This window comes from Natator depressus, chromosome 3 (assembly GCF_965152275.1).
Source record: "Natator depressus isolate rNatDep1 chromosome 3, rNatDep2.hap1, whole genome shotgun sequence".
NCBI lineage: Eukaryota > Metazoa > Chordata > Testudines > Cheloniidae > Natator > Natator depressus.
Genome location: NC_134236.1, coordinates 150559179 through 150581955, shown reverse-complemented (window position 1 = coordinate 150581955; position 22777 = coordinate 150559179). Strand labels below are relative to the sequence as shown.

General features: G+C 48.8%; 1 protein-coding gene across 5 annotated transcripts in view; it reads left to right on the top strand.

The window, feature by feature from the left end:
- The window catches only part of MDGA1 (MAM domain containing glycosylphosphatidylinositol anchor 1), a 196767-nt gene that overhangs the window by 156117 nt on the left and 17873 nt on the right, over positions 1-22777 (top strand). For 4 of the 5 annotated variants that reach the window (XM_074949100.1, XM_074949102.1, XM_074949099.1 and 1 more), the window contains 4 exons: positions 1139-1316; positions 2337-2360; positions 10683-10835; positions 12560-12694. In XM_074949100.1, coding sequence (XP_074805201.1) covers positions 1139-1316; positions 2337-2360; positions 10683-10835; positions 12560-12694 — 490 coding nt within the window. The remainder of the gene's footprint in view (positions 1-1138; positions 1317-2336; positions 2361-10682; positions 10836-12559; positions 12695-22777) is intronic. The other variant, XM_074949101.1, reaches the window with a different exon arrangement.

The following is a 22777-nucleotide window of genomic DNA, read 5'->3' as shown; positions in this document are numbered from 1 at the left end:
AAACGGACTCAGCGCAGACCCTGGTGCAGTCCAACATTTACTGGAAATTCTCTCCCGTCGCCCCATTTGGTTTTTGACTACAGTACTCGCTCCATCATACGTATCCTGGATAAGATGGACATATCCTTCCAGTACACCTCTCCATCACAAACTAATTCTTTTAGAGTATGACCATACCCCTTCTCCAAGTCCACACAGACCAGGCCCAGTTGCCGTCTCTTTTCTCTGACCTTCTCCATGGCAATCCATAAAGCAAATATGGCATCAACTATGCTCCTTTCCATCATAAAGCAGTGCTGACCCTTCCAAATTTCAACTCTTCCTCATGGATACTTTTCAGTAATCGTCTCCCACACCTTCATAGCAGGTGACGTCCACTTAAGTGGGCGATAATTAATACACAGTGTAATATCTCCTTTCTTTTTAAACATGAGCACCACAAAGGTTTTACATCATTCATTCAGCATTTTCTTTTTCTTAAGAATATCATGGAACGGACTTGTAAAATCCTTGATGCCGTCCCTTCCCAGTGACTTCAGCACATTCAGACTTCATCTGGTCCAGGTGCTTTCTCCTTTTTCAGTTTCCTACATGTCTCTCCCTTTTCCCCTCCATAAAGGAGGAAGAAGTTGTAAACTCTTATTTCAAACCCAGGGTGTGGGGCTTGAACAGCTGACCTGTACTGCTTGTCCAGTAGATATGCTTGCGGGAACTGATGCCCGGTGCGCCTGGTTGCAGCAATTTAATAGAATGCGCAGCAGAAATGCTGAGTTCTGTGCTACGTTGTGGAAAGGCCATATTCCATGCGCATGGAGTTATGGAGTCCATGGGCCCTGACTGAGAAAAATGGGGCAATTCTCCTCGGAACCAGTGTTTCAGGTTTTCTGTCGCATTTTTGAGGTTATCTTCCCACCTGTAAGGGCTAGAAGTTTCTTTTCTTTTAAATGAAAGCTGAGATTCTGGAGCACAGTTCGGTGGCAAGAAGTGATTTCTACAGCCAATTTTATGGCCGTAGATTACACAGGGCCTTGACTGTGAGGGAACGGAGGCTTGGGCTGGATGGCCCACAGAGCCTTTCAGACTCTCATTGGCAGGACACTAACATTGATTCCATGAGTTCTAATTTTTTTCCTTGTAGCTGAATCAGAGGAACACTGTCCAAACATTAATTCCTGTGAAGAAGATGGAGAAAGGCCTGCTGCTGGAGCACATCCTGCGCAACCTGAAGGTTCCCCAAAGCTATGAGGTTCGCCTGACGCCCATCACCGACTTTGGGGCTGGTGATATGGCTGCCCGCATCATCCGATACATGGAACGTAGGTATCTTCCCCCTACATCCCACCCAACAGAGCAGGGTCAGGGTCCCTTTCAGCGTTGGGTTATGATTACGGGAGGGAGTCTCAGGGTGATGCAATGTTGTGGTGACGCAGTGCCATCGCTGCCCTTTGACCGTGGCTCTGCAGCCTTCCTCACCATGGGACCCCATGCAAAGACTTTGGGGTAGGGGGCCGAATTCATTTTACATAATGTTATGTTCTTTGACTTCCAGCCTGTTCCCAGTCAGGCTACATGGCCCCTTTGCTGGTGGATGATATTAGGCTCCTCCGTTCATGTTAGGGCAGAAGCCATGGGCATTGTGTTGTAGCCGGACTGACCACAAAGGAGAGAGGATCTGGGGGGCCTTGGAGCAGTTTGTTCCACAACTCTTTTCGTAGCTAAGCCAATGTGTTGTAGCTGTGTTCTAACTCCTGTGGAGCGCAGGGCCCTCTCCCTGATCCTGCAGATCACTGGACATACACTCCGCTCCCACACCACATTCCTGCAGGACACCAAGCTGCTTTGATATGCTGTCAGATAGTTGCCCTCTCAGTTTCACTCAGGAGTTTGGGCCCCATCAGTTCAGCATGCAAAACCCACCTATTTCAGTTCCATGTGATTTTGCACAACTTTCCATTTCCATGGGGTACTATTGTGCCTTAGTTTCCCTAGGGATTCCAGTCCCCTTTAGTTGCACACCAGCACCTAGGCCCTATTGATTTCCTGCAGGGTGGCAGACCCTATTCTAAGAGCAACCTCAGTTTTCCACCGGGTGTTAAGCAATGTTACGCTGAACAAAAGTTTTGCGTCTGGGGTTCTGTCTGCATTTTGAAAATAGAACTGTGAACCCACAAACTCAGGACCTTGGTGTGTCCCAAACACAGGGATTCTCTCATTTGCAGCTTAGGGGCTGTGGGTGCTTTGGGCATTAGTCACATTTCTCAGTTTTGATTTTTTTTTTTCCCCTTGGGGAAACACATGCTGTTCTAAACCCTCTTGTTTTCTGTTTCCTTTCCCAGCGATTAACTATCCCAACCCGGCAGGTAAGCAACGAGGCCTCCAGTTTTATTTTTGACTATACTGAGCAATACCTGCTGGGGCAGCCATGGGCAACTACCAGACTTGCCAGAAAGAATGGGGAGGTTGCAGCCATGCCTGGGGTGCTGTGTGGCACAGGTGGCTTTGCCAGTTCCGTTCCCCTAAAACAGCATGAAATTTACAAGCACTGAAAATTTCGTCCACCAACAAGTGCTCTTTGTTGTAACCCTTCATGTCGACAGGAGAAATACGGCACATGCTCCTATCAAGAGGGGCATCAGCAACTCGGCATTGTCCCAACAATGTCTGGCTTTTTCGGAATAACCCGTCTGGTCTGAACTGGGAAGGGAGCTGCCTGATACCCCTGCGGGATGTTGGAGAATGTTTTCCAGCATGGATCTTCTTCCCCTGCAAACACCCACACCCCTGTTCCTTATTCTCCTTTCCTAGCATTGTTCTTTTGCCCAGCAATTGCTCTTCCAGTTATGCCCTCTGGGGGATACACTTCCAGCCCAAAGCTTTAAGAGCTGGCTGCAGGGCCTGATTTTTCTTAGGTACTGAGCACCCATAGTTCCCGTTGACTTTGAGCTGAGAGTCCTCAGCATCTCTGGATAATCGGGCCCTGGATGTTTAACAGGAATAGGACGGTGCCCAGAGTTCTTGAGAGAGGATTGTTTAGGGTGGTCCCAGAAAGTTAGAACTAATGGTGGAATCATCTCCTCCGGGTGGAGGAGGGGATGCCCCACTGGCTGAATCACAGGGAACTTGGCAAGGTAAACTGGGGAGAAGTTCCCAGGTTGACAGAGCACTGACTGGTGGTCCACAGAGAGCAGGCTGGTCCCGTAGTGGTGGCGCCTCCTCCTTGTTTCTAGCTGCCAAATTGAATGAAATGAAATGAATGAAACAAGGTGTGGTCCACACTCTGAAGAGGTTTTTGAGCCCCTGCGCTAGGGAGTTTTCTGTAGGAAAGGGTTCTGCCCTAGCTAGGGGCAATAGCTTCCTATCTAGTCATAGGCTTTTCTGTCTGTAATTCGTATGATTCTGGAACTTCCCTCCTACTAGCATGTCCCTTCCCACACGCTGCAGCGTGGCACCTCAAGTGTCTCATGTGCCTCCAATTCCCACATCTCTTGAGTGAGGGCTGCAACTTTGCCCCTTCTCCCAGCTCTTTGCCGTCTCTGGTGAAGACGCACTGGGAAACATTAAACAAATTGCCAGGGTCCTGTATTCTGTGCATCCAGAACATGTTCCCTTCTGCACCTGGCCTGGAGAGAGATCCCATCTCAGTGAATGGGGGAAATCTTTCCTTCTGCCACTTCTTTTCATGTATACACAACTCTCGGGAAATCCTGTGGGGACCTCTATCTCAAGAGTGACCATGTCCTTGGGCACTTGAGAAGTGGGGCCTCCAAAATCTGCCATTTTGGCTGCTTGACAAGGGCCACAAGACTAAAACAGACCTGATGCAAATGGGTACGGTTACAGCCCCCCTTATATTTCAATACAGGAGAACAGTCGCAGGTCCCACTGGTGTGCTCCATCTTGAGGCAAGCTGCACTGAATGCTGGGAGCTATGTGCTGCTCCTTTTGGGTCCTGCCCACCGCATGAAAGATGTGAGAACAACTGCATTGTCGTTGCTTTGGCCATCCCCACTTTATAACAACGCCCCTTCTCTTCAGACCTGCTGACCAGCGAAATATGGTCACGAAGGCTGCTAGCTTTGTGTCCATGCTGCAAAGATGATAACCCAGAATGGTACCCCACCCTTTGGAGCTGCTGGCTCCACAGATCAGCAGAGTGTGCCTCTTTGCCCTTAATTCTCCTTCCTTCCACTTTGAATTCCCTCCCGAATGCCCAGCTGTCTGGAGCAAAAGGCAAAGATGAGATGATTAATGCCCACAGCAGCCTGATCTAGGGCGCACATAATGGTGATTAATGTACAGACTTGGAGTGTCACTTAATATAATTATTTCTTCATGCATGTTCTCTTCTGGCCTAATAAGATGTTAATGATGTTGGGCCATGCATGCATGTGGCATGGTTACAGGTGCTGGGGTTATACAGCATCAGCGATTCAAAGGGAGGGGATGGGATACTTAAGTTTCATGCACTTTGAGGTTAGAGACAGGAGTGACCATAACCAATAAAAATACATCCAACTCTAAGAAGTTAAGTGATACCTTCTGTTGTTTTACTGGATCCCTAACTCCCTGTGGTCAGTAAAGATCTCTTGGCACTTACTGTAAGACTAAGAGTGTTAACCCAGGGCCAAATTCTAGCTCGGGTGAGTCTGTTCTTTCTCCCAGAACTCCTCCTGCTGGTTCAGTTGGTTACAATCTTCACTTCCTAGTCTAAACTCTTCTTACTCTTGTGCAGAGCTTGTGTGTGCAGTCAAACAGCTGCCATGTTCCACTCCAGAAGTGGTTGGTGAAATGATTTCCTCGTATGTCCAGTCCAGCATTCTGACATCCTTGGAAATTATTCCTAGTGAAATATAAGAGACTATTGTTTTCTCTGCCACAGGTCATCCCCTTCCTGAGCAGGAGCAGTGTTCCAGTCTCAATGCACTTTGTGCTAATGCGATCTGTCGTCTATTGCACGCAATAGAGGGTGATTAGCCCATAGGATTTACCGTGCCTGAATAGACCTAAGGAGATTGAGTCATCCAGGCCATTGTTTACACCTAGTGCTTCTAGCCCTGCCTCTGACAATGGCCAATGGCAGATGCTCTGGAGAAAGTTGAACCTCCTCCCATACTGTGAATGTGCGGGAGTAAGAAATGAGTTGAGTGGTTAGAGCATGGGTCTGAGATTCAGGTTTCTCGAGTTCTGTGCCCAGCCCTGGGAAAGGAGTATGTGTGCCTAGTGGCTCGAGCACTAGACTGAAGTTGGAGACTCCTGTTTCTATTCCCTGCTCTGTCATTGGCTCTTTGTGCAATGAGTGCAAATCAGGCTGTACATCGTGCTCGGTCTTAATTTCCCCACCTGTAATATGGAGATAATGGTTACGTATCTCTCCGGGGTGTTCTGAAGCTCACTGAATGAATGTTTATAAAGCACTTTGAGATCCTTAAGTGGAATGCATTATGGGTCTAATAATACTGAACACTCTTATATAGTGCTCTTCATCCTGGCGTCCCAAAGCACTTTACAAAAGGCGATTAAGCATCACTGTCCTCACTGTACAGCTGGGGAAACTGACACACCGAGGGGAAGTGACTTGTCTATAGTCACACAGGAAGTCAGTGGTAGAGTGGGGATAGAACCCAGCTCCAGACAGTTCCATGTCTTAGCCATCAAACCACTTCTACTATATCCTTTTTGAGACGGGGTGACCAGAACTGCACACTGTATTGAAGATGTGGATTTATTTTGTGGCATTATGGTATTTTCTGTCTTATTATCTGTCCCTTTCCTAATGGTTCCTAACATTCCATTAGCTTTTTTGACTCTTGCTGCCCATGGAGCAGATGTTTTCAGAGAACTGTCTCAGAGCCCAGAGAAATGTTGACCTCTTCAGAGGTTCCTCGGTTTTGCTGTTTGGCTTGGATGGAGTGGAAGCATGGTCTTCTATTTTAAAGCACAGGACTAGGAGTCAGGACTCCTGGGTCCTATTTTCAGCTCTGCCTCTGACTGTCTGTAACCTTGGATGAGTCCCATCCTATTTTTGCGCCTTGGTTTCTCCATTCATAACATGGAGATCATTATATTTCCCTACCTCAGAGAGGGACTGAAAGGCCTAGTTCGTTAATAATTGAAAAATGCTTTGAGCCTCAGGTGAGACGTGCTAGAGACTGGCAAAGTATTACGCATATTAAGGTCCCCACCACAGATTCTCAGCAGCCTGCGTATGCATGCCTCACAAGCATTGTCAGGTTCTGGTATCTATTGGCTATGGGATGGTTCTTCACTTCCTGCCCTGCCCCGGTGTGAGAGGTGCTTCCTTCAACCTGAGAACTGGCTACATTTCAGTGAAGGGGAAGGGATTCCAGCCTGGGGGTATTTTAATATTAAAGGAGTTACAGGCCATAGTTCTGTTTCATGCCCAGGAATCCATGTCTTGGGCTGTGGCAGGTGGTCCCCGTGGAACAGTAATAGTAGTTTCTGATGTTAACTGCTCAAGTTTTCTGTCCCATTCTGTGAGGGGCTTCATCTCACAGGGACTCCATTCACATGGCTGTTTTCACAGCAATTCTGTCCCTCCTCACCATCGACCCTGGTCTCACAGGCTCCTGGGCACTCCCTGTTGTTCACCGTCAGAGGCCCAGCTAGCTCTAAGAGCCACCCAGAAAGGTGACTCCACATACATCTGTACTAGCCGCACCTGGTCTTGAGTGTTCCCTGGGCCCTGACAAGTCACAGTGCAGTATCTGCCTTTCTGCTCTCTCCTCCCACCCCTCTGCCATCTTGAGGGGTTTTGGGGGGGGGGTCCCCATGTTCAAGTTCAGTGAATTTTGTGCTGGTGAAAAGTGCAGCCTGTCACCCCAGAGACGGAATTGCTCTGCCCATTCCTAGGACGGGCTTCCCGATCTCCTAGCATGCCCTGCCCCTGCCAATGTGCTTCTCCATGGAGCTGTTCCTTGACACAGTCATTTACAAAGATGTAACTTCAGTGGATGCCACCATGTAAGGCAATGCCGTTGTAAAGCGAACTCTGTGCCCAGACAGCCACAAGGCACAGGTGGACATGGAGCTGAGTCCTCACCAGCACCCCCAAGCCCTTAAGGGTGTCCCCCACAATGCAGATGCTGTTCGTTTCCATGTTTTCACTGTGTCACACACCAGCCTGCCTGCTTAGTCATTCTGAGTGGGGAAGTATGTTTTGGGTAATGACACACAAATGAGCACACCTTGCATTCAGCGAACCACAACCAGCAACCCGTGAACTGTAGTTGGGATTAGCCAGGGGCTAAACCATGGCAAGTAGTTCACTCTGGCAGGACTGATTGTGCTGGTTTGGGAGCTGGGCCTGCTGGAGGTGAAGCCAGGCATGTTGGTACAACCTAAGCACATTGGATACTGGTGGGTACCAGCCTCCCCTGTCATGATCTGAAGGTCTCAGCGCATCCAGCAGCACAGCAGGTCTGGATCTCAGCCATCTTATTCACATAACCCCCTGGAAAGGACACGAAGCAGTGGCTGTCTCGCTTCTTCCCCTGCCTTTTGGCGCTGGAGATAAACCAGCCATGGAGAACATATGACAGTGATCCCCATGCCTCCAATCTCCCAGGCTCTTGCCAGGTCCAGTCCCCACTTCTCCCTCCTCCTCTTCCAGCTTCAGCTGCAGAGCAGCCCCCTGCGCTCAGCACTACAAAGCAATAGCTAATTTGGATTAGGATGCTAATTAGAAATGAATGGACTGAACGGAGAACACTTAGCCAGGGTTAATCAGAAGTTAAATGGGCAGCCGAGCTCCCTATGACTGCATTTGGCAGTTTCCTGCTGAGCTCCAGGGGCCTGCATTCAGCAGCAAAACCCAGCTGCCCTGGTCAGTGAACCACTGTGGTTGAGTCCCTCATGGACAGAGCATATGGCTCAGGTGGTAGTAAGGACCATGTGTGGATCCCAGTGGATCTCAGAAGAGGTCAATTTTTCTTCCTTTTAACCCTCCCAAGTCTAACAAGGTCGGTGCTATCCAGTCCCCATAGTGATGTGCCATCAAGGAGAGACAGGCATACAGTAGAAAGAGGGGACAACAGTTTAGAGCCCCAAGTTCTATACTCCAGATGAGGTCTCCAGAGACACTGACTGAGCCACTGAAATCCACACGACCCCGGGCTCTCTCCCAGCCAGTTCCTGAAGCAAGCCACATCTGGAATCACACTTGCTGGGGATACAGGAATTTGGAAACATAGGAACTGATGTCAGAGCACAACTCTCATTTACATACCCATAGGGGAAATGTGTTGCTGGTGCTTAGTGCTCAGCTTGTGTCCCAAAGCAGGAGGATTGCTAGCCCCTGTCATTTTCTCCTTTTAAACGTGTTGCTTCCCAATTTCATTGGGTGCCCCTTGTAGAGAGGAGCTCCTGGTGGAGCTCTCCTGCAGTAGCTCAGGGCAGACTGTCAAGAACCAGGACACAAACCCCCCATTGGCTGTGAGTGCTATACTTCGATTTCACCAGCCAATTATCAAGTGTAAACACCTCAGGCACTATAACTTAACATGGAGTCCCAAACAGTCCCCTTCAGTACTCCAGGTAAGCCTGCCTTTGTGATAGATACACCATGAATCACAGGAATATTCAGGTTACTCACAGTCCCAAAGAATCAGTCACTTACTCCAGGTCAGTTGCACTTCAGCTCGCATACCAGAGACAATGTTTGTAGCCAATCCTATACTAAACTATCTAAAGATTTATTAACTAGGGAAAGGAAATGAGTTATTTACAAGATTAAAGCAGGTGAACATACGTACACAAATGAGTTACAATCTTAAAATTCAAAAGGTAATAGAAGCTTCTATAATAAGCAAGTTCTATATGTCCTTTAGGTCTAACCGAAGCTAAGCAGCTGGGGATCCCTTGCTTATGCCTAGAAACCTTCTCCCCCACCCCCCAAGTCGAAGCAGCAGAGACATCATTCCTCCTTGTTAGGGGGTTTTATTCCCTTTCCCCCACCCCTATCTGCTTTGAGCTGCAAACTCAGCTCATGAGAGGAATTCACTTACATGACTCATCTTTGTGGGGTGGGCAGGGGAGAGTAAACAACAACATCTTTTGTCCTCTTTAATGTTCCACTCTAGTCCTTCTGGTGTTGATGGGCCTTCCTTGACAGTCAGGACATAACAGCTTCTGTTGGATGCTTTGTGTTTCACACTAGTTTATGTCTCTGTCCTGTCTGGTATTTACACAGTTACAGAGGCTTACAATGCAAATGCTCAAATATTACCTTGCAATATGGGATACTGATGTTATAAGTGAGATCATGTTGAAACACTAAACACATCCTTCTAATTCTAATACCTATTTTAACAATACTAAGACACAAGTGAGGCAGACTGATTCTAGCAATGTATTTGTCAGTGTTCAGTGGAAACATGACCTTGGCATGAGCTGGCACCTGGTCTGTCAGGGTCACAATCCTGATTTACCTTTGCTGCACCATTCACTAGTTTTTATACCTCACTTGTGTTCCCTCCAATTTGCTTCCTCTCTAAACTGAGCAGTTGCAGTCTTATCCAATTTCCTGACTTATGGATCTCTCTCTCCAGCCTCTAATCATTTCACCTGCCATCACTGGACCCTGTTCTATTTCTGCTCTATTTCTTTCCTACATACAGCTCCCATTGGCTTCAACAGAATCCCAGTGCAGGCATCCAACGTCAGTGGTTGGGCCTTGATCTCCTTGACCTGGGACTAGTCCTTTATCATAAAAGTTAAAGGTGGCGAAGCCTTGTCAGGTCCCATTTGGTCCACTCTGTGGGAACCAATGTAACGTCAGGTCTATGCTAGAAGCTTTTGTGGAGTAGTGTTGTCAGTTGCGGGAGGAGGGTGACTTTTTAAAAAAACATTTCTGTACCAGCAAAAGTGTCCAGGCAGTTACATTAGCATAAAAGTGCTTTTGCTTGTATAGCTTGTTTCACACCAGATCTGCTCTACAAAGATTTGCTGCCATAACAGAGTGACGAGAAAAAATCATTCTCCAATCAACACAACTGTGCTGGCAAAATCCCCTGTGTAGATGCAGCTTATATCAGCAAAAGAGCCCTTTGGCCGATGTAGCTTTTATGTCATTCGGGGAAGTGGTTTAACTTCACAAGCAAAGGAACTTCTTTGCCAATACAAGTTGTGTCTCCACGAGGGGGCTTTGCTGTTATAGCTATGCCTGCAAACCTCTTCTAGAGTAGACCTGGCTTAAGATTCTTCCCTATGGTACATTTGCTCGTGTTTGGTCCAGTCTGGTTTCAAATACCCTGGCGATGTGGCTTCTACTGGGAGATGATTCCACAACCTAGCAGATATCGCTTTCAGGAAACTTTTCTGGTATATTTAGCTTACATGCTCCTTTTACCCTTCTATAGCTCTTCCCCTGTGGAGCACCTACTGATTCTCCTTTCTCCTTGGTCTTAATACCCTTATTCCACTGTTGTAGACGGTTGCATCCTCTACCCAAGCTATATGTGTTTAAGCTGATTAAGCTTTCCTCCCTGGTTAGTACCCTGCCCACCTATCCCTGTGGTGACATGGATTCCTTCTGCCCTGACGCAGCATTACAGTGCAGAGTCACAGACACTGACTTGCGCACTCCCCCCAAGTGAAAAAGCCAACCCAGCAGGTTTGGGGAGTGGTGAAGCTCAGTAACTGAATAGCCCCTTTTCTGCTCGCAGATAACACCTGCCGCTTTGAGGACGAGAAGATCTGTGGCTTCATGCAAGACAAGATGGACAACTTTGACTGGACCCGTCAGAATGCCTTGACTCAGAACCCCAAGCGCACTGTCAACACAGGGCCGCCCACAGATATCAGTGGCACGCAAGAAGGTATGCAGGCTTCCAGTTTTCCTGTTGCTCAGCTCTGTGCATATTGTGAGGGTGGAGAGCCACTGAACTGTGTCTTGCCAAACCCTTGTCAGGGGCTCCTTAGCCTCAGCCCCCTGCCCCTCCACCCCCATTCCCAGGATCCCGAGGATGGAGTGCTGATCTGCTTTCCAGGCACACGCGTCTGCTCTGCATGGGGTGCAGGGAGCAGGCAGTTAATTTGCATGCTACTGATTGGCATTAAATATACAATTAAAACGCCCACAACTTTGTTTAAAGGAATAGTGAGAGCTCGTTACCAGCTAATTGCCCGCTGCAAAATGCCCTTGTCCTATCTGATGCTTGTTTTGAAGTCACAGAGGGAGAAGAAAGTAGGAAACTGCTCTAGTACTTAGGAATGTCCAAGTTGATTCCAACCAGATGTTATCTTAAGGAGGGAACCCAGTGAGGCCACCAGCCCACCAAGTCTCCTCTGTGCTGCATCCACTTGGAAGCGGTTTGGGTGAGCCCTCGAAGGCTGGGATTATAAATGTGAATGGTGAGGGTAAGTACTGAGCACCCTGCTTTGGAACAGCCTCCTTATCTCTGCTTTGTGGTCTCCTCTGATTGCCAAGTCTCTGGTGCAGTGCAGATGTGGACGGAGCCCCCTGGGTGGGCAGGGAGCATATTCTGCTGTTTTAGCCTAGCAGTATTACATTCCTCCTTCCGTAGGAAGGGGAATGAGCACAAATATCTGAACCAAGAGCACATGGGAATCACCCATTTACCATCCAAGTAAATTGCGTGTCCTGTAATTGTTCTCCAGCATGAAAGGGACACTGGTAAAATAAACAGCTGGATTCTAAATCTGTATTGCATTGTAAAGCTGTTGTTCTTCCCTGCATTACTAAGAGGAGGCCTACACTTAAAACACCATATCGCTGTAGCGCTTTAATGAAGACGCTCTGTGCAAACGGGAGAGCGCTCCCCCCTCGGCTTAGCTAAGCCGCCTCGCCGAGAGATGGTAGCTATGGCAACAGGCGAAGCTCTCCTGCTGACATAGCATTGTCTACACTGGGGGCTAGGTTGGTATAACTGGGTTGCTCGGGGGTGTGGATTTTTCACACCCTGGAGTGAGTTCTACCAGTATAGGTCTGTAGTGTAGACCAGTTCTAAGAACCCCTCTGATATTGTTATTTAAAGATCTTGCCACCCAGGGCAAATTTGTTGGAGCTTCTCACTCAACTGGGCACAGTGAAATTAGAGTGATCAGTTTCACTTTTTCCTCTCTCTCATCCATTTCGCTCCCCAGTTCTCCTCCTGCACAAAGCAGTCAGATTTGGGGTTCCCAGTGCTGCAGGGGTAGGACTTAATCTCTCTTCCCCGCCCTGCCCCATCCCAAAATTTGAAAGGCATGAGCTCTGCTATGCCAGCTCAAACTGCTGGCCCATCTAGTTTACTGTCCTGCTGCCACTCCTCAGTACACTCCAGTGGCAGGTGAAAACCACCTGAGCAGGATCAGCAGGGCACAGCTGGCCAAGAACATGGCTGGGTGCTTTCAAAGCAAAGGCTGCTCAGCCAGGGGCGAGAAGGGCAAGGCTGACTCCTTCTCCCAGCATTTCTCTCCATGTTAAGTTAGTTCAGAGCCTGCCCTAAATGTTGGTTCTAAGTTGTCAGCATCTCCTTTGCTTTGCAAGGAGGGAGACCCAGTGCATTGCCTTTCCCCACCTTTCCCTCTTGGTCTGTAGGTTATTACATGTTCATTGAGGCCTCCCGGCCCCGGGTGACAGGAGACAAGGCCCGGCTCATCAGCCCCCTATACAACATCACCGCCAAGTACTTCTGCGTCTCCTTCTTCTACCACATGTACGGGAAGCACATTGGTGAGTCACCTGAGAAGGGGCAACACTGGCCTGGGGTGGGAATCCCCCATGGGGGAGGGTCTTCCAGCCATGTCTGCTCTGTGATCCTCTGTTATCCACAAATAGTCCTTTTCCAATGCCCCAGTGCAGAGCTGAATGGGGCTGTGAGCCCTGCATTTAAAGCCTTCTCTGAAAAGGGCACCAGTTCCCTGCAGTGCCTACCCTGTACCTTGTAGTAGCCCTTCCACCCCTGAGTCTCGCCCTCCCTACCACACCAGCAGCATGCCGCATTCCCGCATGAAACAGTGCTGTGCTCCCTTGATCACCCCCTTGCTGTAGAATACCTGCTCCCCATCACCATCCCCTAGAGCAGCCCCTCACCCCTGCTCTTCTATCCCCAGCACTGGAGCATAACGTCACACCCTTGCATCTGAGCTCTCGTTCTCTCGCCACACCTCAGCCATCCCACGATCCCCCTCATTCCCTCCTTGGCCAGCTGTGGGTGTTCCCATCTCTCCCTTTGTAACAGTGAGGTGTGATATCACAGGAGAGACTGTGGGCCTGGAGGTGTGCAGAGGGAATTGTATCAAGGGCGTATTGTCCCTTTGTGGGACATAAGGGGAGAATGGGGCTCCGTGGTTGCTGGAGTGGTTTTGGGGCGGAAGCCAGTTCTGGCAGGATGACAGATCTGCGGGGAGGGGGTGGTATCCTGAGGCAAAGCTATTCTGAGGGGGTATCTTCCCCCCCCTGCTCCTCTGACTACTGAGTTGGAGCCCATGTGCTTAGCAAGCACCATGGAAGAGCCTGGCACGCTAATGAGTTTCCATATACAGTCATGGAGTAATTGCTAATTTGTCACCTCTTGATTATAATTTCATTAATTTGAATAATAGATGCACTCTTCCCAGAGTGCACCAGGTTATTAATCACCTGCTGGACTGGAGCCTGACTGAAAAATCACAGCCCAGACAGGAGTGTGTCCGCCTCCTGGTAAATGGGGTTAATTAACAGCTCTGCCTCAACGCTATTGAGGTCAATGGCATGGAACGTACTCCAGGGACCAGTCCCTTCCTTACACCATGGCTCCTGTGTGTGGCAAGACAGAAGAGGCTGGGGTGCAGGATCTGGGCACTTCCTGCCTGACTTGGATGATTATGTGGCTGTGAACTGCTTCCCAGCAATGAGGAGGTGAAGGTTGTCCCAGCAGTCACTTAGAAGGTGTCCACCCCTTGACCTTCAATGAGGACTCAGGGATGGTCTAGATCAGTGGCTCTCAACCAGAGGTACACATACCCTTGGGGGTACGCAGAGATCTTTCAGGGGGTACATCAACTCATCTAAGATATTTGCCTAGTTTTACAACAGGCTACATAAAAAGCACTAGTGAAGTCAGTACAAACTAAAATTTCATACCAACAGGGACTTAATACTGCTCTATATACTATACACTGATATGTAAGTGCAATACTTATATTCCAGTCAATTTATTTTATAACTCTATGGTAACAATGAGAAAGTAAGCCATGTTTCAGTAATTGTGAGCTTTGACACTTCTGTATTTTTTCTGATTCTGTAAGCAAGTAGTTTTTAAGTAAGGTGAAACTTGGCTTACGCAAGACAAATCAGACTCCTGAAAGAGGTCCAGTAGTCTGGAAAGGTTGAGAGCTACTGATCTGGATATTACTTAGTCCTGCCAGGAGTGCAGGGGACTGGACTAGATGACCTCTCGAGGCCCCTTCCAGTCCTATGAGTCTATGATTTTGCCTTGCACTCTCAATGTCGTGACGATTCAGCGGGATCTCAATATGCTCATACTTGCTGTATGAGTGGGCTGGACTGTGCTAGTGCTCTCAGGGGTAGGTTGTGCTGAATTTACACCCATGTCAGTCCCACTTCACACCAGGATTTTCTGTGCCTGCTGGACTCCTCCAATCACTCCACAGCGATTGGGTCATAACAGGGTACTCGCATGGCTTTGTGCATGGACGATCCTGACCTCCTCTGATCAGGTCAGCCACAATTGCCTGTTGAGTGAATCAGGAGCTTTTGCTGCGGACTGATCAGTGTATGTTTTCACCCAGCCCTTCTCCAGACATCACAGGGCTAGTCTCCTCTGGCAATGTTAAAGTGCTGCCGTGCTTTCAGCGCTGGGGCACTGTTTACACCGGCGCTTTACAGCGCTGAAACTTGCTGCACTCAGAGGGGTGTTTGTTCACACCCCGGAGCGAGAAGGTTGCAGTGCTGTAAAGCACCAGTGCAGACAAACCCTTAGAAGGCTTTTCCCCTTCATCAGTCCAGCGCAGAGTGAGACAGACCAGTGGCGGAAGGAGGAGTGGCAGGGGGAAAAAGAGAGCTCCTCCGGCCTTGCTTAGTTTGGGCATAGGGCATTGTGCCTCATACAGGGCACTACAAGAAACCCCTTCTGCAGGACAGAAAAAGACCCTCTTCCCATTGGAACCGTGAAGCACCCACATTTAACACGGTGGTCTGGGTTTGGTTTGGAGAGAGGATGAAATGCATGCAGATGGGAACAGATGCACTGGAGTTCTTTTGCTATGGGCATTTTAACCCTTTCTGCGTTGACTCCAGCTACTAAGAAGCCAGAAAGACTCAGTGACTCCAGAGATTTGGGAAAACCACTGGGTCCCATTTCCATGCCCCACCCTCAGGAATCTTTCAGCTTCTGTTCATTTCTCCATTCAGACTTAATATGATCCTTCCTGTCTGGTCCCCGCTCCCTTCTTGCCCCCCAAAGGGGCTGTTAAATTTGTGCAAGGTGGCTGGATTGGTTAATGTTAATGGTATGTGATGATTTCCCAGGGTGGGTGCTGCTGAGCTGACGGTGAATTGATTCTTTAAAATGCAGACTGACTGGATAGAGTCAGAGGGGAGAGAGGATGAGGGAGAATTCTTTTCCCTCTGCCTGATGGAGCTGTGGCCCAACAATGCATCCTTCCATAAATCTGAGTTCATATACTTACCTTCTCTCTGTTTTAGGGTAGTGCTCATCACTACAGTCTCGAATCATTCTGGCTTCAGTATAATTTGCTGGGACACCAGGGCAAAATCAGCATGTTCCCCATAAATCTGAGCACCCACTAACCCTAACACTGCCCTGCCTGTCTCACCAAATCTTGTTCTGTAAGGTGACCTACCACTAAAGCCTACACTTTGGGGTCAATTTCCCTACTGCTGGCATGAAGCTGACCAGTCTTCCGGTGGTGGCATGTCACCAGCTCCTCTTCTCATCCCTCTGGAATCTGACCCAGCATTGGGGATCTCCACTAGTATCCACCACATTTTTGCACCTGATCCTTCCCTGGATGCCCCTGCCTTCAGCAGCCCTCCAGCCTGAGGGCTCTCTGGGCAGTAGCTAATCTCCCCCATTAAGGACACACTGTGTTCCCGACAGCAGGCTCTGTGGTTAAATCTTGAGTTCCAGTCTGTATTTCTTGCTCTAAGAGCAGTTTTGCTTGCACGATCAGGGAATCAAGTGCGGCCAGGCCCTGCAGCTTTAGCACTGCTGAAGGGTGCCAAATGTGATGTCCCTTGAGGCTGAAGTCATCCAGCCACAGAGCAAGTCCAGCCCAGTCAGGGCTCCAGCTTTCCAGTTCATTCAGTCATTGGTCTCTTCACTGGGACCTGTTGTGCCAAATGAGGAACTGGACTGAGACCTCCCACCCAGCCATGTGTCACACCTGACAATCTGATGGCGATGACTTAGTCACTGCACATCTGAGCCACTTTCCTTTCACTCCCCCTAAGCTGTCCCCATGTGCACCGTGCACACTAGTGTTTATGTCCGGGCCAGCACAGCTGTACCAGACCCAGCACTAGCACAGGCCCATCATATCAGTGCCAGCCTGTGTCCCATTTGCATGACCGGAAGTATGACAGCAGGCCCAGGGCCAGCATGCATATGAGCCCCAGCTTCTCCTGGCAGCTGGCCCTGCACCACGGTGCCATGCAGCCCTCTGCCACCATGGAAAGAAGAGGGGTAAAAGTCAACATTTATTTCTTTTTAATCACTTGTTTATTACCTTTTATTCCCCACCACTAGGACTTGGAAGCTGCTTTACTCTCACAATTTGACTATAAAATATCCATAGCCATCCATGCAAATCTTCCCTGGGAGAGTTCTAAGCCACTGCTCGTTTATAATAGATATGATGAAGGAGAGAAACCGAATACAAATGGAGAGTTTGTAGCCGGGGTATAAAATATTCAGTGACTAACAGAGCAGGGCAATGTTGACTGTCTCTCAGCTGAGCTGAGAGCTGGATGGAGGGGAGCTCTCTGGGGGCACTTCCCATTCCCCTTGAGTTATTTGGCTGTTGCTTCTTACACACACACACACACACACACACACACGCCTCAGAATTAGGGTTCCCAGTGTCCTGTGATCTTGAGATGCCCCGAGGAACCTAGAGGTGGGGGATCCCCTTTCTACAATGCAGGGTGGCAAAGCATTTTGTTTGCAGTAGAAGGAAATCTAGAAAACAATTATCCTTAGCCCTTCTTTGGTGTGTCTCATTCAAGGATCCCTTTACATTTCACTTCACCCACATGAATGAACGAATTCACACACCCCATGAAGGGGTTCAGTACCATTAGTCCTGTTTAACAGCAGAGGAAGCTGAGAACCAGAGAAGAGTCTTGCCCAAAGTATCACGAAAAGTCAGTGCCACAGCTGGGAATAAAACCCAGGAGTCCTGACTGCCAGTTCCCCACTTCAGCCATTACACTAAGCTCCCTCCCTACAGGATACTGGCATAAGAGATTAATTGCTGGAGCTGCAACAGTCTCTCTTACCATGACTAATCATATCCAGATCCACAGCTATTTATCTGTGGTGCTTCTTGCTGTAATAGTGGTTGGGCTTCCGATCAGTGCTGTGCAAATGATCCACTGTTCCAGGACAGCACCAGGTCTCTTCTCCCCTGACACACACACACACACACACCTCTCTACCTTACAGTGAAGATTGGGATGCCTCCTTCAGTTACTCGTGTTGTCCGTTGCAGTCCCAGATGGTGAATGGTTTGGGGGTCTCTCAGAGCAGGGGATTTGGCTCCTCTCAGGCATAGCACCTTAATGTGTGGGGCCACCATGGTAGGTGGCTTCATTAGCACGATCAAGTGCCCAGACTCCAGCCCAGAATGCTTCCTCTCTCATAAAGCAGTAACTGTGCACACATTGGAGGTGCTTGGGCTGAATAGCCAGTCATATGACTACTTTCATCCAATCAGTGAAAGGGATTTTTTCCCCTGCCTTTGGATTCATGATGTCACTGCTAGCCAGGGTCAAAATGTTCAGGTTTTCTGCTACATTTTTACCAGTGCTAGTCACTGCCATGTGAGGTCTGCATCCGAGCTCATGGTGGGATGTGGTCACAGAGAGGGAGGGTGGGAAATACCCCTCCTCCTATCAGCTGACCCGTATTAAAGGTGCTTTTAATCCAATCCACCTCTGACTGTGATCCAGTCTGGTCACCAAGTTAAATGGGGTCTGGCCTGGCCATTAGCTGGATGGGACGCCTCTAAGGGAAACGTGAAGTGATGCTGGTGGTTCAGCGGGAGCTGGGTTTTTTGGGTCAGTATTGAAACAATGGTACAGGGATGGGGGCCAGAGAGGTGCCTAGGTAGACAGGTGTCAGCTTTCAGATGAAACAGAGGCCCTGATATTTGCAGGCATTAATGATCCCAGGGCACTTGTCGCAAGATTCAGGATGTTAGCCTCCAGGCTCCTGACCAGGCTGCAGGGTCGGTAAATTCATCCTGTAGACCTGTATGTTCATCACTTCCTGCGTTGTGTAGTGTTACTGAGCAGGGTTAAAAACAGCTGCTACTTTCCACCCTGCAGGTGGCTGCTTTTTACTAGTGGGTGAAGGGGGTCCCACTAGATAACACATCGTTTCTGAAACATGTTGAATTATCTCCAGAGGTCACAGCACTGTCTCATGTAAGATTCTGTCATTGAGCTGAACTAGAGAAGGCATATTTCTCCACATGGGCATGATTCACATCCCTTAAGGCTCTTGGGAAATAAGTTGCAGTAGGAGCTGAGTGAACAATTTGTAATGAATAATTTATTCTATACATTTAACCCTTTTTTTGTTCACGAATCATCCCTAAATAGGATCTGCCTTTCCCTGATATATTTGTTTGTTCAAAATGTATTTGACTATTTTATGCAAACAAATATCAGTTCACAGGTTGCTTGCTGTGGGCAAGGAGCATTCAATCCTCTGCTATACTTCAGTGTACTCTGATAGCAGCTGTTGCTTGTTTATTTTATTTTTTGGAAGTTGCTCAAATGTCATGATGAGGAGCAGGGTTATAAATACTTGGCAAGATAACCAGATATTTGTACAATGTTGTTCAGACTCTCTTGATTGAACACATAGGGGCTGACCCAAAGCTCATTGAAGTCAATATGAGTTTTTTTGTGGATTTCAATGAGTTTTGGATTAGGACCATAGATTATTAAGGCCAGGAGGGACCAATAGATCATCTTGTCTGACCTCCTTTATGTCACAGACTGAGAAATCCAGTTACTCCAACTTGAGCCCAATAACTAGTATGTGTCTATCCTCTGATTGGATGAGCTTGATTCTTATTGTTGTTTATTTGCATACAGCACCTAAAGTGTGCCTGACACGTTACAGATGTAAAACAAAACTGTCGCCTGCCCCGAGAGCTTAGAGTCTAAAAACTAAAGAACTAATCAAGGACAAAGAAAAGATTCACTTGATTTTTAATTCTGTGACTAAAACCCCTTCTCCCCTCCCTCTTTTTACCATAAATCCCTCTGCCCTTACCTGCCCACTCCCCTGTGCTCCCCCACACTGAACGTGTGGTCCCACAGCATCAAGTTTCCAGTGCACATACAAATACACGTTCAGCATTTGTATTCTTCAGACATGCTCTCATGTTTGCTTACAATTCACTGTTTTGGCAGCATTCCTGCTGGGGAATTTGTTTACAGGAACATCAGTGGGAAATGAATCGTCATCGGATACAAACAGGCAATGCAGATTCACCTACAGACACCAGTGAATATCTGCAGATTGCCTTTGGCACTGTTCGCCCACTTCGAGTTGCCATGAAGGGTGTCCCTGGGGGAAGCAGCTTAACCCAGTCACCCCCAGCTGCTCAGAGGAGACCCCACTCCGTCTCCAAGTATGGCCCTGGTTTAGGATTACAGAACCTTTGCACCAGGTTGAGCAGCTGTTTATAACTGCAGCCCAACCACCTCTCCAGGGCACGAGGTGTTTTATTATTCAATTATTCAAACCCTCTAATCAAAACTTATTAAGCATTTAAGAGAAATAACAAGAACGTGGGAGATCTACCTGCACAGTCGCATTCCCCTTAAGTATTTCTAGGCCACCTTTCTTTTCTCTAAGTGGAGTTTTAATGGCTTCACCACTGCCCAGTGATAGAGGTATGTCAATGAAGAGTGCATCTATCCTGTAGTTAGTTGATCTAGGTACCTTTCAGCAGAACAGCCAGATGTGCTAGTGTTCATTCCTGCTGCACCAGCTGGATGTCCCCGGTGTATCAAAGTACAATACTGCCTTTTGGCTGCTGAGGCTAAAATCTTCCAACAGGCCTTAGGGAGGCACAATTGTGCATTGGGAATTAGCACTTTTTACATGAAAAATCCTAAAATACATGAACCTGTTGATGCAGGTGCAGCTACCACCATCACTTCCAGTCATGGCTGCCCAGCTAGTAAAAGGCTTTAAGAGGTTGGGGAGGCACCCCAACATCTAAACCTTTTGAGGTTGCAGGAGCAGGGTGGGAATCCCATCAGAACAGCCTGTCTCCTGCAGAATTTCCAGTCGCAGCCCAGAATGGGAAGGGTCTGTCTTGCTATAATCTGATCCTGCCAGAAAACCAGAAGTAGAACAAATTGGAACATGTTAAAACATCCTCCCTGGACTGAACCATGAGGCCGCTACCCTCTCCTGCATGCTGTCCTTTGGTGAGGCTTACCTCTGATTGGCTACTGAGGGTGGGGAGTGAGTGGGAAGACAGAGAGTGGACTTGGAGCAGCACCTTCAGTTCCACAGCAAAGATAATTGCTCCCTCCTGCTCTTCTTTCACCTGCTCCTCCCCGCTATTTGCCTGCTGGGGCATTGCACTGAGCCATCCCAGCCGTCTGGCATGCACCAGCTGCTACAGATCTGGGGCCCAGCAACTGTCCTGCACTTGGCCTCTGGTCTTGGGGTTGAGAGACCACAGGGAGCCCAAGCAGTGTGTAAATTGTGCATCCACTGAGTGGCTGGCTGAGTGGCTGAAGGTGCAGGGAGCTACTCTCCACAAAGCAAGGTGGAGTGTGCCAGGAGCTACATGCGAGTATGTGACCCATAGCCCAGGCCTAGAGGAAATGGCGGGAGAAGGATGCTGACAGGCAGAGAACAGGGATGGGCAAATCCTCCCCAGTAAAACTTAAGTCAGTTTCATCCTGGTCTGTGGTATGTTCCCAGTTCCATCTCCGCCTGCTCATTGCAGGCTCCAGGAAGCTTTTTACCCTCTGACTCTGTGACTAAAGACCCAGCTAAGGCAGTGCCTGAAAGTGAAGCATCCAAGCCCCTATCTCTCTCTCTGCCTCCAGCTGCTCTGCTCTTTTGAACCCTCTGTATCTTAATGAAGCAGACTTCTGTTTCAGCCAGACTGAGAGTGAGCCCAGCGCCGTGCTCTGGCCAAGGGAGCTGAGAACATGAAGGGAGCGAGGGCCTGGCTGTCTCCTATGGCAGAGATGAAAGGGGCGGCAATCAAAGCAGCGAGGGAGGGCTCTGTGTTGCGCTGCGCGGCCAAGGAGAATTCTCCTGCAGGCAACTGAACACGTCCTGGAGCAAGCAGCGGGTGAACGAGTGACTGGCAGGCCTGAGAAGGGCCCGCGTTCCCGCTGGCTCGATCCCAGCCTCTTCGCCTGCAAAGCATGACAGCCTCTGAGCACAGGCTCCCTCTTGGCAAGTACTGCCCATTTCCCCTCCTGGCAGAAACAGCCCCAACATCTCTCCTCTCTGCTAGTATCCAGTACTTCTGGGACACTCCTGGTCCAGAGGTGCCACACACAGGAACAAGCAAAGTGTGGGGGAAGATAAACCTTTCAAAACCCTCCAGAGGGCCTGGTTCTAGAACTAGGGCCCCTGTGATTTCTGAACCAGATCACCCATTGTGGAGAATGTGAGAAGTGTCTGTATTTGTTTTATAAAGCAATGTGTGACTCTGTTTACTCACTCACTTTGTGGTGTTACCCACTGGGTCTGGAGGTGTTAATTTCTTCTCTGAGATGGGGGCGGGGGTGGGGGGGAAGAGTAAGAGATGGGTGTTGGTCCTGTAGGCAGTCTGGGTTGGTATGAATGAACTATCAGGGGCTGTCAACAGATGACTGGAGTTGCCTTGGAGATATAATGGAAGACCAATGACTGGCCATTAACTGTTAACAACTGGCAGCCAGGGGAAGGAGAACATGTGGAAGCTGCATGATTTGAATTGGAAACAAAGATCTGAGGTGTGAGCAGACTGGAATAGGAATCGTACACTGCCCAGTGCAGGGGAAGGACTGATCCAGGACTGATGGGCAAGGCAAGGCAGTTTGGCTGCAAGCCTGGAGTCCGCTTCCCAGGCCAGGGCAAGGAGGGGCTGCCTAACTGGAAAAGCAGAAAGCTAGCAAGTTAGGTGAGATCCTAAAATACTGTACTCCAGTTGACTAATCAATAGCAGTGGCAAAGGCTAGCTGCCCCGTGTCCAAACCGGCCTGGATCCTGCTCACTGCTGCCCATGCTACTGCAGTGACACTCCCCTTTTCAGAGTGCTAGGTGGATGAAAGAGCTAGCCTGAGTATGTCTACCTGAGCGGGGAGTCACATCCCCAGCTCCATGGGTAAAAACAGCCTAAGGGTGAAGAGAAAACCAAAGTAGTGTCTACCAGTACCTGGTGTTCTGGCCCGCTACCCTGAACAGGATGTGAAAGCTGAGCTCCACATTGGTTCGATGGCAGTGCCATTGGAGAGACATTTTAGATCCGAGGAAAGGTGGCCGGCTAGGTAATAAAATGCAGATCAGAACTGGAGTCTGGTGCAAATCTCCAC